Source organism: Odontesthes bonariensis, chromosome 21 (assembly GCF_027942865.1).
Source record: "Odontesthes bonariensis isolate fOdoBon6 chromosome 21, fOdoBon6.hap1, whole genome shotgun sequence".
Classification (NCBI taxonomy): Eukaryota; Metazoa; Chordata; class Actinopteri; order Atheriniformes; family Atherinopsidae; genus Odontesthes; species Odontesthes bonariensis.
The window spans coordinates 1,435,343-1,451,277 of record NC_134526.1 but is presented as its reverse complement, the minus strand read 5'-3'; the positions used below and the strand labels follow the sequence as shown (position 1 = coordinate 1,451,277).

General features: G+C 51.0%; 1 protein-coding gene across 7 annotated transcripts in view; it reads left to right on the top strand.

The window, feature by feature from the left end:
* LOC142370748 (rho GTPase-activating protein 27-like) overlaps positions 1-15,935 on the top strand; it is a 47,018-nt gene that overhangs the window by 12,062 nt on the left and 19,021 nt on the right. For all 7 annotated transcript variants that reach the window (XM_075453190.1, XM_075453189.1, XM_075453188.1 and 4 more), the window contains exons 3-6: positions 279-1,213; positions 10,525-10,749; positions 14,311-14,457; positions 15,709-15,864. In XM_075453190.1, coding sequence (XP_075309305.1) covers positions 279-1,213; positions 10,525-10,749; positions 14,311-14,457; positions 15,709-15,864 — 1,463 coding nt within the window. The remainder of the gene's footprint in view (positions 1-278; positions 1,214-10,524; positions 10,750-14,310; positions 14,458-15,708; positions 15,865-15,935) is intronic.

The following is a 15,935-nucleotide window of genomic DNA, read 5'->3' as shown; positions in this document are numbered from 1 at the left end:
TTCAATTAATTTTATTGTACTTCTGGAAGGCTTTTAATGCCATGCAGCACTTTTAGCACTTTTACCATTTTCTGAATCGTGTTTTATGTTTTGTTTTATATATTGGTGTCTTTATCCTGTTGTAAAGCACTTTGAGTACCAGTTGGCTGTTGTAAAGGGCTATATAAATAAAGTTTGATTGATTGATTGATTGATTGATTGATTGATGCTTTGACCTCTGTAAGACCTGGGTTTGTGTCCACGTGTCTTCGTAATAACATCTGGACCTGTCCTTCCAGGTCTGGGTCTGGTCCTGGTGGAGTTCGAGTACAAGTACGAGGGTCGGGACGGGGACCTGGTCTCCATCAAACCCAACGAGCGCTACGTCCTGCTGGCCAAGACCAACGACCACTGGTGGCAGGTCCGGGACGACCGCAGCTCCAAGCCCTTCTACATCCCGGCCAAGTACGTCAAGGAGCTGCCGGCGGACTTCCCCTCACCTCTGGACTTTGCCGGTCCACCCAGTCCTGAACCGGTGCTGCATCCTGTAGCCGCCCCCGTTCCTGTTCCGGTCCCGGTTCCAAAGCCTCTGGAGGAGCCCAGCGGGACCAGAACCAAAGGCGACGAGGTGACGATCCGCCTCAGATCCGACGCTTCCACCCGGTACCTCAAGAACGAAAACCGCATGTCCACGTTTGGAGTCCCGCTGGACCTCCAGGACATGACGCCTGTGGTGGTGCCGTCGTCGAGGCACCCCAGCAACCCTCCTGCTGGCGCGGCAGAGACCGGGTCCACAGACACCGGCAGGACTACAAACATGGCTGACAGCAGAAAGCAGCCCCTCCTGCCGGGGCTCCTGGAGGACCACCAGGACTCTGGGAAACCTCGAGTTCCCAGCTTCAGTCCGGCAGACCCCCTCCTGCCGGCCCGGCCCATCCCGGTGGAAATGCCGGTGGTCCCCCCGCACAACCTCCACAACGCCTCCTTATCCTCCGAGGGTCGCCGTGACAACCAGGAGCATCCACCGCTGCCAGATGAGGAGGAGGAGGATGAGGTGGCGGAGGAGGAGATGAGCAGCGAGGACGAGAAGGAGGAGGATTCCCTGAGGGAGGAAGACTCCAACCACATCTACGAGTCCATCCAGGACCTGAACCTGGACCTGGAGTCTCTGGTTGGAGGAAGAGAGAGTCCAGGAGCACCGGCGGAGCCTCCACCTGCTCCACCCAGCTCACAAGTAAGTCGCCTCAGATTTAGTAGAAGTGGACCCGGGTCCAGAACCTACAGACGTATTCTGTATGTTAAAAACCCATTAGACCAAACCCGACCTTTAAATCCAGAACACGACCTTTAAACTTAACTTTAAACTTTAACTGTGATGGACTGTGATGGGCTGTGATGGACTGTGATGGACTGTGATGGGCTGTGATGGACTGTGATGGGCTGTGATGGACTGTGATGGGCTGTGATGGACTGTGATGGACTGTGATGGGCTGTGATGGACTGTGATGGACTGTGGTGGACTGTGGTGGACTGTGGTGGACTGTGATGGGCTGTGATGGACTGTGATGGGCTGTGATGGACTGTGATGGACTGTGGTGGACTGTGATGGGCTGTGATGGACTGTGGTGGACTGTGATGGACTGTGGTGGACTGTGATGGGCTGTGATGGACTGTGATGGGCTGTGATGGACTGTGATGGACTGTGGTGGACTGTGATGGGCTGTGATGGACTGTGATGGACTGTGATGGGCTGTGGTGGACTGTGGTGGACTGTGGTGGACTGTGATGGACTGTGGTGGACTGTGATGGACTGTGGTGGACTGTGGTGGACTGTGATGGGCTGTGGTGGACTGTGGTGGACTGTGGTGGACTGTGATGGGCTGTGATGGACTGTGATGGACTGTGATGGGCTGTGATGGACTGTGGTGGACTGTGGTGGACTGTGATGGACTGTGATGGACTGTGGTGGACTGTGATGGACTGTGATGGGCTGTGATGGACTGTGGTGGACTGTGGTGGACTGTGATGGACTGTGGTGGACTGTGGTGGACTGTGATGGACTGTGGTGGACTGTGGTGGACTGTGATGGGCTGTGGTGGACTGTGATGGGCTGTGGTGGACTGTGATGGGCTGTGATGGACTGTGATGGACTGTGATGGGCTGTGATGGACTGTGGTGGACTGTGGTGGACTGTGATGGACTGTGATGGACTGTGGTGGACTGTGATGGACTGTGATGGGCTGTGATGGACTGTGGTGGACTGTGGTGGACTGTGATGGACTGTGGTGGACTGTGGTGGACTGTGATGGACTGTGGTGGACTGTGGTGGACTGTGATGGGCTGTGGTGGACTGTGATGGGCTGTGGTGGACTGTGATGGGCTGTGGTGGACTGTGGTGGACTGTGATGGACTGTGATGGCTGTGGTGGACTGTGGTGGACTGTGATGGACTGTGATGGCTGTGATGGACTGTGGTGGACTGTGATGGACTGTGATGGGCTGTGATGGACTGTGATGGACTCTGATGGACTGTGGTGGACTGTGGTGGACTGTGATGGGCTGTGATGGACTGTGGTGGACTGTGGTGGACTGTGGTGGACTGTGGTGGACTGTGGTGGACTGTGATGGACTGTGGTGGACTGTGGTGGACTGTGGTGGACTGTGATGGACTGTGGTGGACTGTGGTGGACTGTGGTGGACTGTGATGGGCTGTGATGGACTGTGGTGGACTGTGGTGGACTGTGATGGACTGTGATGGGCTGTGATGGACTGTGGTGGACTGTGGTGGACTGTGGTGGACTGTGATGGACTGTGGTGGACTGTGATGGACTGTGGTGGACTGTGGTGGACTGTGATGGACTGTGATGGGCTGTGATGGACTGTGGTGGACTGTGATGGACTGTGGTGGGCTGTGATGGACTGTGGTGGACTGTGGTGGACTGTGATGGACTGTGGTGGACTGTGATGGACTGTGGTGGACTGTGGTGGACTGTGATGGGCTGTGGTGGACTGTGATGGGCTGTGGTGGACTGTGGTGGACTGTGATGGACTGTGGTGGACTGTGATGGACTGTGATGGGCTGTGATGGACTGTGATGGACTGTGGTGGACTGTGATGGACTGTGATGGGCTGTGGTGGACTGTGATGGACTGTGGTGGACTGTGGTGGACTGTGATGGACTGTGGTGGACTGTGGTGGACTGTGATGGACTGTGGTGGACTGTGGTGGACTGTGGTGGACTGTGGTGGACTGTGATGGGCTGTGATGGACTGTGGTGGACTGTGGTGGACTGTGGTGGACTGTGATGGACTGTGATGGGCTGTGATGGACTGTGGTGGACTGTGGTGGACTGTGGTGGACTGTGATGGACTGTGGTGGACTGTGATGGGCTGTGGTGGACTGTGGTGGACTGTGATGGGCTGTGGTGGACTGTGGTGGACTGTGGTGGACTGTGGTGGACTGTGATGGACTGTGGTGGACTGTGATGGGCTGTGATGGACTGTGGTGGACTGTGGTGGACTGTGGTGGACTGTGATGGACTGTGGTGGACTGTGATGGGCTGTGGTGGACTGTGGTGGACTGTGATGGGCTGTGGTGGACTGTGATGGAATGGCCCAGGGACGTATTACCAAACTTGGGGTCCCAGGAACAACCACTACCATGGAACAAACCACTCAACCTCTCAAGGCACCCTGAAACGTAGGCCTGCTTAAGATTATATTAGCTAAATTAGGCTCACCTTCTCTCAGGTTGACACCACTTGCAGCTGCTGCAGCATCATCACATTCTGAGACATTTTCTGAAACTGAGTGGGATTCATTTTACAAATTAGCTTTGCTAACATTTGGACAAATATTTGAACCAACATCGACCCTATGTTAGGCTTTTGGGACACTTGTATAGGCTAATAGTTATTATGAAAATAAATACATTTAAGACAAATATGGCTTCTATATCACAATTACGTGGTAGCCAACAAAATGAGAGATTATTTTTTAATTATTTGACTTCGGCTGCTATCACAGTGCTATGCAACGGAATGGGATAATCAGTTACTGTGGGCTGTAATTTTGACATTTGGGCTCACCTTTCTTGGGAAATAAATCAGTAAGCAGTTGCTTTCCTTCATTTTGTTTCCTCTGTCTCTCTTGCCTTTCTTTTCTTTTCTGAAAGCCTGATTTTTTTCTTTGGATGACATCTCTCATGTGCCGGCTGCTGCGTTTAATGCCTAATAATGAAGGGAGTGAAATTTATTGCATGTACAATCAAAAGTCCCCCAGAGGGCGGACTAAACCAATGCGCACTGATAATGGGGGTGTCTGATATAGATTATAGCCTATTTGCAGGCTGGGATATACATTTCAACAGATGTATTTCCAGAGAACATTGGATTTACATAAATTACTAACATTTGATATTATTTAAAAAATGATTTTTTTAAAAACGAAAGAAGAAAATTTCCCTTAGGGCCCCCCCCCCTGTAGGCTGGACCCTGTGAATCAGTCTGACTTTCCCCCCTGTTCGACGCCGCTGGACTGGCCACCTGTGCAGGTGAACCTCTGACCCAGCTGGGATAGGCTCCACCCCCCTGAGCTGGATTGAGGGGTACAGAAGATAGATGGGGGGGCAGTTTTTACTTTTTATTGATTTGGTATTTGTTCCACAATCTCAATCGATTTCCATCCTACTAAGTTTAGATAATCATTCTAAGTGATTATTATTTATTATCAGACCATGAGAGGATGGAGGTGGACGGGGGGCTCCAGCAGCTGTATTATCAGACCATGAGAGGATGGAGGTGGACGGGGGGCTCCAGCAGCTTTATTATCAGACCATGAGAGGATGGAGGTGGACGGGGGGCTCCAGCAGCTTTATTATCAGACCATGAGAGGATGGAGGTGGACGGGGGGCTCCAGCAGCTTTATTATCAGACCATGAGAGGATGGAGGTGGACGGGGGGCTCCAGCAGCTGTATTATCAGACCATGAGAGGATGGAGGTGGACGGGGGGCTCCAGCAGCTGTATTATCAGACCATGAGAGGATGGAGGTGGACGGGGGGCTCCAGCAGCTGTATTATCAGACCATGAGATGATGGAGGTGGACGGGGGGCTCCAGCAGCTGTATTATCAGACCATGAGAGGATGGAGGTGGACGGGGGGCTCCAGCAGCTTTATTATCAGACCATGAGATGATGGAGGTGGACGGGGGGCTCCAGCAGCCTCATGTGGGGGTGCTGCTGCCGGTTCAGGGTCTGTGATGTAAAAGCAGGATGTGATGAGGTCAGCAGGATGCAGTGATGTCACTACCTGCAGGATGTGTTCAAGGCAGACAGGAAATGGCGAGAGAAGGGCGCTGCGGCGCCGCCTGCAGGACGGAGCAGGAAGCAGTAACCTGAGAGAGAACCTTTTCTCTCTGTGAACTCGCTGCTGAAACATTAAAATACTAAAAGAAGCTCCGGAGTTTTTCCTCTTTCTTAAGGACATCAGATCCTGTTCTTATTCTACAGATGATGTGTCTCTGTGACAGGCTGCTGGGAACAAAGGGCCAAAGATCCAGTTTAAAACGGCTTCTTTGCTAAGTTGTCTGTTCTGTTATTGATCAGGACTGTTTTATTTTGTGTTTTTTTCGTGTTTTTTGTGTTTTTTGTGTTTTTTTTCCGTGTTTTGTGTGTTTTTTGTTTTATTTTGTGTTTTTCTGTACTTTTTTGTTTTATTTTGTGTTTTTTCTGTTTTTTCTGTTTTTTTCTGTTTTTTTCTGTTTTATTTGGTGGCTTTGGGTCAGATTTCCTCCCGTTCATCTGCTGGAGATAGTTCTTTAGGCCTGACACTTCTTCTTCTGTCCTCCACTTGTCCAGTTTCCTCAAATGTTTTAAGGACACACTGCACACCATGCTGAGATATGCCAAGTTTTCAGCTAACAGCTCTTTGGGAATCACCTTGTTGCTGCAGAAATCCTGTTTTCTGTCTGTCAGACTGTGTTATCTTTGCTGTTTTTCACACATGCAGCTAAAGAAATGGGAACAAATGATGTGTCTCTGTGACAGGCTGCTGGGAACAAAGTGCCTAAAGATCCAGTTTAAAACGGCTTCTTTGCTAAGTTGTCTGTTCTGTTATTGATCAGGACTGTTTTATTTTGTGTTTTTTTTTCTTTTTTTCTTTATTTATTTCTTTTTTGGTGTTTTTCTGTTTTATTTTGTGTTTTCCTTTTTCTTTATTTAATTTTTGGTGTCTTTCTGGTTTATTTTGTTTTTTTTTCTTTTTTTCTTTATTTATTTCTTTTTTGGTGTTTTTCTGTTTTATTTTGTATTTTCCTTTTTATTTATTTATTTTTTGGTGTTTTTCTGTTTTATTTTGTGTTTTCCTTTTTATTTATTTAATTTTTGGTGTCTTTCTGGTTTATTTTTTATTTTTTTTATTTTTTTCTTTATTTAAATTTATTTTTTGGTGTTTTTCTGTTTTATTTTGTTATTTTTTGTGTTTTATTTGGTGACTTTGGGTCAGATTTCCTCCTGTGTTTCAAAAACACATTCCTCTGAAGATGCTCAGTTACAAGGCCTGGACTGAAGATGAGGGAAGAAGCAGAAAATGTCCAAAGAGAAACTCTGAGAGAGCTTCAGGAAGCTGCAGTACTGCTGGTCAGGACTCTGGATCGGGACTCTGGATCGGGACTCTGGATCGGGACTCTGGATCGGGACTCTGGATCGGGACTCTGGATCGGGACTCTGGATCGGGACTCTGGATCCTGGTTTTCTGAGTGCAGCTCGTTTCCTGAACAGAAAACAAACTGCAGATCCCTGAGGACCTGATCCTAGAGATTACTCTGAGAGAGACGCTGTGTCTCCACAAAGTGTCTCAGCAGAGAGAAGGAGCACCAGGAGAGTTTCCAGGCTTCTCCAGGACAGAAAGAAGGAGCACCGGGAGAGTTTCCAGGCTTCTCCAGGACAGAAAGAAGGAGCACCGGGAGAGTTTCCAGGCTTCTCCAGGACAGAAAGAAGGAGCACCGGGAGAGTTTCCAGGCTTCTCCAGGACAGAAAGAAGGAGCACCGGGAGAGTTTCCAGGCTTCTCCAGGACATTCCAGGAGAAAGTCTGAGCCTTGAGCTTTCTTTAGGGGATCCTCAGAGGTGGAGTTGAAGGTTCCTGAGAAATCTCTGATAGTTGGAGGAGATCCAGGAACTCCTGGAGAAGACTGCATGGAACCTGGAATTAACCTGAAATTAACCTGGACCCAAGCCTGTTTTTCAGTGGGGGTAAAACCCTGATCAGGTATGTGAACGCAGACCTGGAGTCGTTTCTTTTTCCATAAAAAAAAATCCTTTTTTCTTCTGATTGTTTCACAAAAGAAATGAAATATTTTCCACTGAGTTTGTTCTAATGAAGGTTAAAAAGAAGGTTAAAACTTCTGGAAACTGGAGGTAAATCCTTAAAGGTATCGCATGAGTCCTTGAGAAAGTGCTGTACATCTGTGAGTCATTTCAAGGCATCCTTGAGAAGGTTGAATGGATCCAAGTGGAAAGTCTGACTGTCCTTTTGGAAGGTTTCCTGAACTTATCAACAAGTTTTCTGCTTCTGTGGACACCATCGAGGAGTCCTTGAGGGTTCTGAGTGAGTCGTGTGGTCCTTGAAAAGATTCCAGGACTGATTAAAGGAGATTGAATCGATCCAGGGGGGCGGTTCCAGGAGTAATTAAAGGAGCTTCTGGACCCAGATGAAGCTGGAGCATTAAACTGATCAAGTTCACAGGGACGGGCGGGGCTACATGTAGTTAGGGGCGGGGCTGTATATCGCTAGGGGCGGGGCTATATATCGCTAAGGGCGGGGCTATATATCGCTAAGGGCGGGGCTAACATGCATTCCGGCAGTGTGAAGCGGCTTCAGCTCCAGACGGATTCTTAACAGAAGGAGAAACTTTCAGAGGTTTTTCTGATGGAGTTCCACACCGAGCAGACTTCAGTAACACCGACACAGCCACAGATGCATTATGGGTAAAGTGATTAAAGCTGACCTGGCTGCTTTTTACGCTTCAGTCCTCCCACGGTGAATAAACCGGTGAATGAACCGGTGGTGGGTGCAGGTTGATTCTCTCAGAAACTGAAAGAGGTTTAACGTTTAAAAAGTTCAGCTTCAGAAACTCAGAGCAGATTAAACGTTTGAGAGAAGAAGAAGAGACGGAGTCCGTTCAGGTTAATGTGTAACCGGGTGATTATGGTCTGTTAAACATTCAGAGGAGGATCAGCTGATACGAATCAGCTGCTCTCAGGCCAGCTGCGCCTTACAGAGGAAGAATATTCAGTCATCCCAACACGCTCCCAACATCAGAGGCCGTGAAGAAGAGTCAAACCCACCTCCCAACATCAGAGGCCGTGAAGAAGAGTCGAACCCACCTCCCAACATCAGAGGCCGTGAAGAAGAGTCGAACCCACCTCCCAACATCAGAGGCAGTGAAGAAGAGTCAAACCCACCTCCCAGCATCAGAGGCCGTGAAGAAGAGTCGATCCCACCTCCCAGCATCAGAGGCCGTGAAGAAGAGTCGATCCCACCTCCCAACATCAGAGGCCGTGAAGAAGAGTCGATCCCACCTCCCAGCATCAGAGGCCGTGAAGAAGAGTCGAACCCACCTCCCAACATCAGAGGCCGTGAAGAAGAGTCGAACCCACCTCCCAGCATCAGAGGCCGTGAAGAAGAGTCGAACCCACCTCCCAGCATCAGAGGCCGTGAAGAAGAGTCGAACCCACCTCCCAGCATCAGAGGCCGTGAAGAAGAGTCGAACCCACCTCCCAACATCAGAGGCCGTGAAGAAGAGTCGATCCCACCTCCCAACATCAGAGGCCGTGAAGAAGAGTCGAACCCACCTCCCAGCATCAGAGGCCGTGAAGAAGAGTCGAACCCACCTCCCAACATCAGAGGCCGTGAAGAAGAGTCGATCCCACCTCCCAACATCAGAGGCCGTGAAGAAGAGTCGATCCCACCTCCCAACATCAGAGGCCGTGAAGAAGAGTCGAACCCACCTCCCAGCATCAGAGGCCGTGAAGAAGAGTCGAACCCACCTCCCAGCATCAGAGGCCGTGAAGAAGAGTCGAACCCACCTCCCAGCATCAGAGGCCGTGAAGAAGAGTCGAACCCACCTCCCAGCATCAGAGGCCGTGAAGAAGAGTCGAACCCACCTCCCAACATCAGAGGCCGTGAAGAAGAGTCGAACCCACCTCCCAGCATCAGAGGCCGTGAAGAAGAGTCGAACCCACCTCCCAGCATCAGAGGCCGTGAAGAAGAGTCGAACCCACCTCCCAGCATCAGAGGCCGTGAAGAAGAGTCGAACCCACCTCCCAACATCAGAGGCCGTGAAGAAGAGTCGATCCCACCTCCCAGCATCAGAGGCCGTGAAGAAGAGTCGATCCCACCTCCCAACATCAGAGGCCGTGAAGAAGAGTCGATCCCACCTCCCAACATCAGAGGCCGTGAAGAAGAGTCGAACCCACCTCCCAACATCAGAGGCCGTGAAGAAGAGTCGATCCCACCTCCCAACATCAGAGGCCGTGAAGAAGAGTCGAACCCACCTCCCAACATCAGAGGCCGTGAAGAAGAGTCGATCCCACCTCCCAGCATCAGAGGCCGTGAAGAAGAGTCGAACCCACCTCCCAGCATCAGAGGCCGTGAAGAAGAGTCGAACCCACCTCCCAACATCAGAGGCCGTGAAGAAGAGTCGATCCCACCCACAGATCCACTGATGGAACGTTCCAACATCAGAGGCCATGAAGAAGAGTTATTCAGGTTTTTACTTCCAGATTTAAAGGTACAGCAGCAGGAAATAAAAGTGGTCATGTGATGTCCTCAGAAGTGATGAAGATGGAGCTGTGTGTGTGTGTGTTTATAAAACTTGGGAGGAGCTCTTCCTGTTGGACGGCAGCTCGCTTCATCCGGACAGACGGAGATTACGGCCGTCTGCAGCACATGGAACTCAGCAAAGATCAACAAAGATCAACAAAGGACTCACTCAGGACGCTCTGAAACTGGTTCTGGTCCAGTTTGGCGGTTCTGTTCCTCTCGTCCTCCGGGAAAAGCAGCTGTTAGCTCTCTGTTCGCTCTCTGTTAGCTCTCTGCTAGCTCTCTGTTAGCTCACTGCTAGCTCTCTGCTAGCTTTCTGTTAGCTGTCTGTTAGCTCTCTGTTAGCTCTCTCTTAGCTTTCTGTTAGCTCTCTGCTAGCTCGCTGTTAGCTCTCTGCTAGCTCACTGCTAGCTTTCTGTTAGCTCTCTGTTAGCTCTGTGTTAGCTCTCTGCTAGCTCACTGCTAGCTCTCTGTTAGCTTTCTGTTAGCTCTCTGTTAGCTCTGTGTTAGCTCTCTGTTAGCTGTCTGTTAGCTCTCTGTTAGCTCTCTGCTAGCTCACTGCTAGCTCTCTGTTAGCTTTCTGTTAGCTCACTGTTAGCTCTCTGCTAGCTAACATCTTTAACATCTTTAACAATGAGATTTGTATCAGTTAATCGTTGCTAACCAGTATGATGGTCTGACGCCGGTCCAATGCCGCTCTGACGGTCTCTCTCTCTCTCTCTGTAGGACAGCTCGCTCAGCGCTAAGTCGCCCATCTACGCCAACTTCCCCTCTCTGAAGAAAACGTCTCAGATCTCTGCTTCTGGCCTCCCCTCCCCACCTCCTGCAGAGCCTGCCCCCTCCGCTCCGGCTCGTACCCTTTCACCATCAAGCCCCGCCTCCGGCGCGATAAGCCCCGCCTCCATTGTGATAAGCCCCGCCTCCCCTCTCAGCCCACAGGACGGATGGCAGGTGAGACGTTCCCTCCGACGAGGGTTTTACATTTTCATTTAAAGGAAACATAAAAAGGAAGTGAAGAAGGAAAGGAAGTAAGGGGACAGGGGAGGGAGTAAGGGGACAGGGGAGGAAGTAAGGAGACAGGGGAGGGAGTAAGGGGACAGGAGAGGGAGTAAGGGGACAGGGGAGGAAGTAAGGAGACAGGGGAGGGAGTAAGGGGACAGGAGAGGGAGTAAGGGGACAGGAGAGGGAGTAAGGGGACAGGGGAGGAAGTAAGGGGACAGGGGAGGGAGTAAGGGGAGAGGGAGTAAGGGGACAGGAGAGGGAGTAAGGGGACAGGAGAGGGAGTAAGGGGACAGGGGAGGGAGTAAGGAGAAAAGAAAGGGAGTAAGGGGACAGGAGAGGGAGTAAGGAGAAAAGAAAGGGAGTAAGGGGACAGGAGAGGGAGTAAGGAGATAGGAGACAGGGGAGGCGACTGTCTTGTGTTTCTGAGGTAATTAAAGTTTGATCAGATGCAACCTGAGCTCCACCAGCTGAACAGCTCACTTGTTTCTGAGGAAAAGAAAGCTGTTTCCTACGGTGAGGTTCAGACTGGAAGCTGTTTCCTACGGTGAGGTTCAGACAGGAAGCTGTTTCCTACGGTGAGGTTCAGACAGGAAGCTGTTTCCTACGGTGAGGTTCAGACTGGAAGCTGTTTCCTACGGTGAGGTTCAGACAGGAAGCTGTTTCCTACGGTGAGGTTCAGACAGGAAGCTGTTTCCTACGGTGAGGTTCAGACTGGAAGCTGTTTCCTACGGTGAGGTTCAGACAGGAAGCTGTTTCCTACGGTGAGGTTCAGACAGGAAGCTGTTTCCTACGGTGAGGTTCAGACAGGAAGCTGTTTCCTACGGTGAGGTTCAGACAGGAAGCTGTTTCTTACGGTGAGGTTCAGACAGGAAGCTGTTTCCTACGGTGAGGTTCAGACAGGAAGCTGTTTCCTACGGTGAGGTTCAGACAGGAAGCTGTTTCCTACGGTGAGGTTCAGACAGGAAGCTGTTTCCTACGGTGAGGTTCAGACTGAAAGCTGTTTCCTACGGTGAGGTTCAGACAGGAAGCTGTTTCCTACGGTGAGGTTCAGACTGGAAGCTGTTTCCTACGGTGAGGTTCAGACTGGAAGCTGTTTCCTACGGTGAGGTTCAGACTGGAAGCTGTTTCCTACGGTGAGGTTCAGACAGGAAGCTGTTTCCTACGGTGAGGTTCAGACTGGAAGCTGTTTCCTACGGTGAGGTTCAGACTGGAAGCTGTTTCCTACGGTGAGGTTCAGACTGGAAGCTGTTTCCTACGGTGAGGTTCAGACTGGAAGCTGTTTCCTACGGTGAGGTTCAGACTGAAAGCTGTTTCCTACGGTGAGGTTCAGACTGGAAGCTGTTTCCTACGGTGAGGTTCAGACAGGAAGCTGTTTCCTACGGTGAGGTTCAGACAGGAAGCTGTTTCCTACGGTGAGGTTCAGACAGGAAGCTGTTTCCTACGGTGAGGTTCAGACAGGAAGCTGTTTCCTACGGTGAGGTTCAGACAGGAAACTGTTTCCTACGGTGAGGTTCAGACTGGAAGCTGTTTCCTACGGTGAGGTTCAGACTGGAAGCTGTTTCCTACGGTGAGGTTCAGACAGGAAGCTGTTTCCTACGGTGAGGTTCAGACTGAAAGCTGTTTCCTACGGTGAGGTTCAGACTGGAAGCTGTTTCCTACGGTGAGGTTCAGACAGGAAGCTGTTTCCTACGGTGAGGTTCAGACAGGAAGCTGTTTCCTACGGTGAGGTTCAGACAGGAAGCTGTTTCCTACGGTGAGGTTCAGACTGGAAGCTGTTTCCTACGGTGAGGTTCAGACAGGAAGCTGTTTCCTACGGTGATGTTCAGACTGGAAACTGTTTCCTACGGTGAGGTTCAGACAGGAAGTTGTTTCCTACGGTGAGGTTCAGACAGGAAGCTGTTTCCTACGGTGAGGTTCAGACAGGAAACTGTTTCCTACGGTGAGGTTCAGACAGGAAACTGTTTCCTACGGTGAGGTTCAGACTGGAAGCTGTTTCCTACGGTGAGGTTGGTTCAGACAGGAAGCTGTTTCCTACGGTGAGGTTCAGACAGGAAGCTGTTTCCTACGGTGAGGTTCAGACAGGAAACTGTTTCCTACGGTGAGGTTCAGACAGGAAACTGTTTCCTACGGTGAGGTTCAGACTGGAAGCTGTTTCCTACGGTGAGGTTGGTTCAGACAGGAAGCTGTTTCCTACGGTGAGGTTCAGACAGGAAGCTGTTTCCTACGGTGAGGTTCAGACAGGAAGCTGTTTCCTACGGTGAGGTTCAGACTGGAAGCTGTTTCCTACGGTGAGGTTCAGACAGGAAACTGTTTCCTACGGTGAGGTTCAGACTGGAAGCTGTTTCCTACGGTGAGGTTCAGACTGAAAGCTGTTTCCTACGGTGAGGTTCAGACAGGAAGCTGTTTCCTACGGTGAGGTTCAGACAGGAAGCTGTTTCCTACGGTGAGGTTCAGACAGGAAGCTGTTTCCTACGGTGAGGTTCAGACTGGAAGCTGTTTCCTACGGTGAGGTTCAGACTGGAAGCTGTTTCCTACGGTGAGGTTCAGACAGGAAGCTGTTTCCTACGGTGAGGTTCAGACAGGAAGCTGTTTCCTACGGTGAGGTTCAGACAGGAAGCTGTTTCCTACGGTGAGGTTCAGACAGGAAGCTGTTTCTTACGGTGAGGTTCAGACAGGAAGCTGTTTCCTACGGTGAGGTTCAGACAGGAAGCTGTTTCCTACGGTGAGGTTCAGACAGGAAGCTGTTTCCTACGGTGAGGTTCAGACAGGAAGCTGTTTCCTACGGTGAGGTTCAGACAGGAAGCTGTTTCCTACGGTGAGGTTCAGACAGGAAGCTGTTTCCTACGGTGAGGTTCAGACAGGAAACTGTTTCCTACGGTGAGGTTCAGACAGGAAACTGTTTCCTACGGTGAGGTTTAGACTGGAAACTGTTTCCTACGGTGAGATTCAGACAGGAAACTGTTTCCTACGGTGAGGTTCAGACAGGAAACTGTTTCCTACGGTGAGGTTCAGACAGGAAGCTGTTTCCTACGGTGAGGTTCAGACTGAAAGCTGTTTCCTACGGTGAGGTTCAGACAGGAAGCTGTTTCCTACGGTGAGGTTCAGACTGAAAGCTGTTTCCTACGGTGAGGTTCAGACAGGAAACTGTTTCCTACGGTGAGGTTCAGACTGGAAGCTGTTTCCTACGGTGAGGTTCAGACAGGAAGCTGTTTCCTACGGTGAGGTTCAGACAGGAAGCTGTTTCCTACGGTGAGGTTTAGACTGGAAGCTGTTTCCTACGGTGAGGTTCAGACAGGAAACTGTTTCCTACGGTGAGGTTCAGACTGAAAGCTGTTTCCTACGGTGAGGTTCAGACTGGAAGCAACATTTAAAGACATCAGGACTCAGATGGATGAAACTCTGAATAACTTTTCCATATTTTTATTTCACATTCGTGTTTATAAATGAGGCAACAGTGAATAAAGACCCTTTAACCCGGATTGAACCCTAACCCTGAACCTCTTTGTTCAGGTGCACACTGACCAGGACAGTGGGAAGCTGTTTTACTTCCACCCTGGGAGTGGGCAGACCACCTGGTCCCCCCCCTGCAGCCCCACCTCCCCCCCGGCCGGAGACATGGACCAGTCCGGCCTGCCGTCCCCCCCTTCCTCCTCTCAGGTACCAGCACCCCAAACAGACTCTAGCCCCTTTCACACTGCCGAATAACCCGCGTTTAATCCGCGAATTTAGCGTGTCCGCTGTTGCGTTCACACTGCCGACCCGGGCTGCCGCGTCAACTCGACTCGCCTTTCGACCCGCGTCGGACCCTCGTCTTTTTGCCGAGCCGAGTTTGGTGTGAACACAATCGACGCGGGTCGGACGTGGGCGTGACGTGAGGAGTTTAAAAGACAGAATGGACAGCTGATTCAGAACAACAGCGACAGGTGAGGACAAGTTTTACTCTGTTTTAGCCTACATCAAGTTCAAGACATTTTTTAATATGGCCAACTGGGGAGACAAGGAGGTCCGCGAGCTCCTCAGCCCCCGAGCAGAGGGCGTTATTTACCGCCACATGTCGGGGACTATAGTGCTCTTGTATTCTCCGCATATGTTCTTCGGCGGCATCCCACGTTGTAACCATCCACACCCCGTAAAATAACATCTCCATGAACTGCATATACAATTGCAAAAACGAGCCCTCAAGGTGTATTTAACCCTACCTCCGACGCATGGCTTGTGCCTACGTCATTGTACACGCGCAGCATTTTATGTGTTTCGTGTGACGCTCTGCCACTAGGCCACGCCCCCTGAACTCGGCTTCAGGCGACACGGGTCACCAACACGCCAAGCGCTCACATTGCTCGACGGGTCGAAGGTGCAATTTGGACCGGCTAAGGTAGCGGGTCGCAGTGTGAAAGGGGCTTCTGTTTCCACTGCTCACCGTCCTGCACACTAACCCATCCCTCCTTCCCTTCCTTCCTTCCTTCCTTCCTTCCTTCCTTCCTTCCTTCCTTCCTTCCTTCCTTCCTTCCTTCCTTCCTTCCTTCCTTCCCTCCCTCCCTCCCTCCCTCCCTCCCTCCCTCCTTCCTTCCTTCCTTCCTTCCTTCCTTCCTTCCTTCCTTCCTTCCTTCCCTCCCTCCCTCCCTCCCTCCCTCCCTCCCTCCCTCCCTCCCTCCCTTCCTCTTCCTTCCTCCTTCCTTCCTCTTTCCCTCCCTCCTTCCCTTCCTTCCTTCCTTCCTTCCTTCCTTCCTTCCTTCCTTCCTTCCTTCCTTCCTTCCTTCCTTCCTTCCTTCCTTCCTTCCTTCCTTCCTCCCTCTTTCCCTCCTTCCTTCCTTCCTTCCTTCCTTCCTTCCTTCCTCTTTCCCTCCCTCCCTCCTTCCTTCCTTCCTTCCTTCCTTCCTTCCTTCCTTCCTTCCCTCCCTCCTTCAGGGCTCCCCCGGCTGGGAGCAGCTGCTGGACCAGGTCACAGGCAGAGTTTACTACTATAACCCGGGCACAGGAGCCACATCCTGGGCTCTGCCGGAGCCAGCGTCCCCCTCTTTCTCTGGATCCACCGGAGGCGGCAGGGATCAGGACAGCATCCCGGTATGATCCTGAGATGAGTCCGGGTTATATAACCGACTGATTCTTTAAAGCTCAGTCTGAACCAGAGTGAC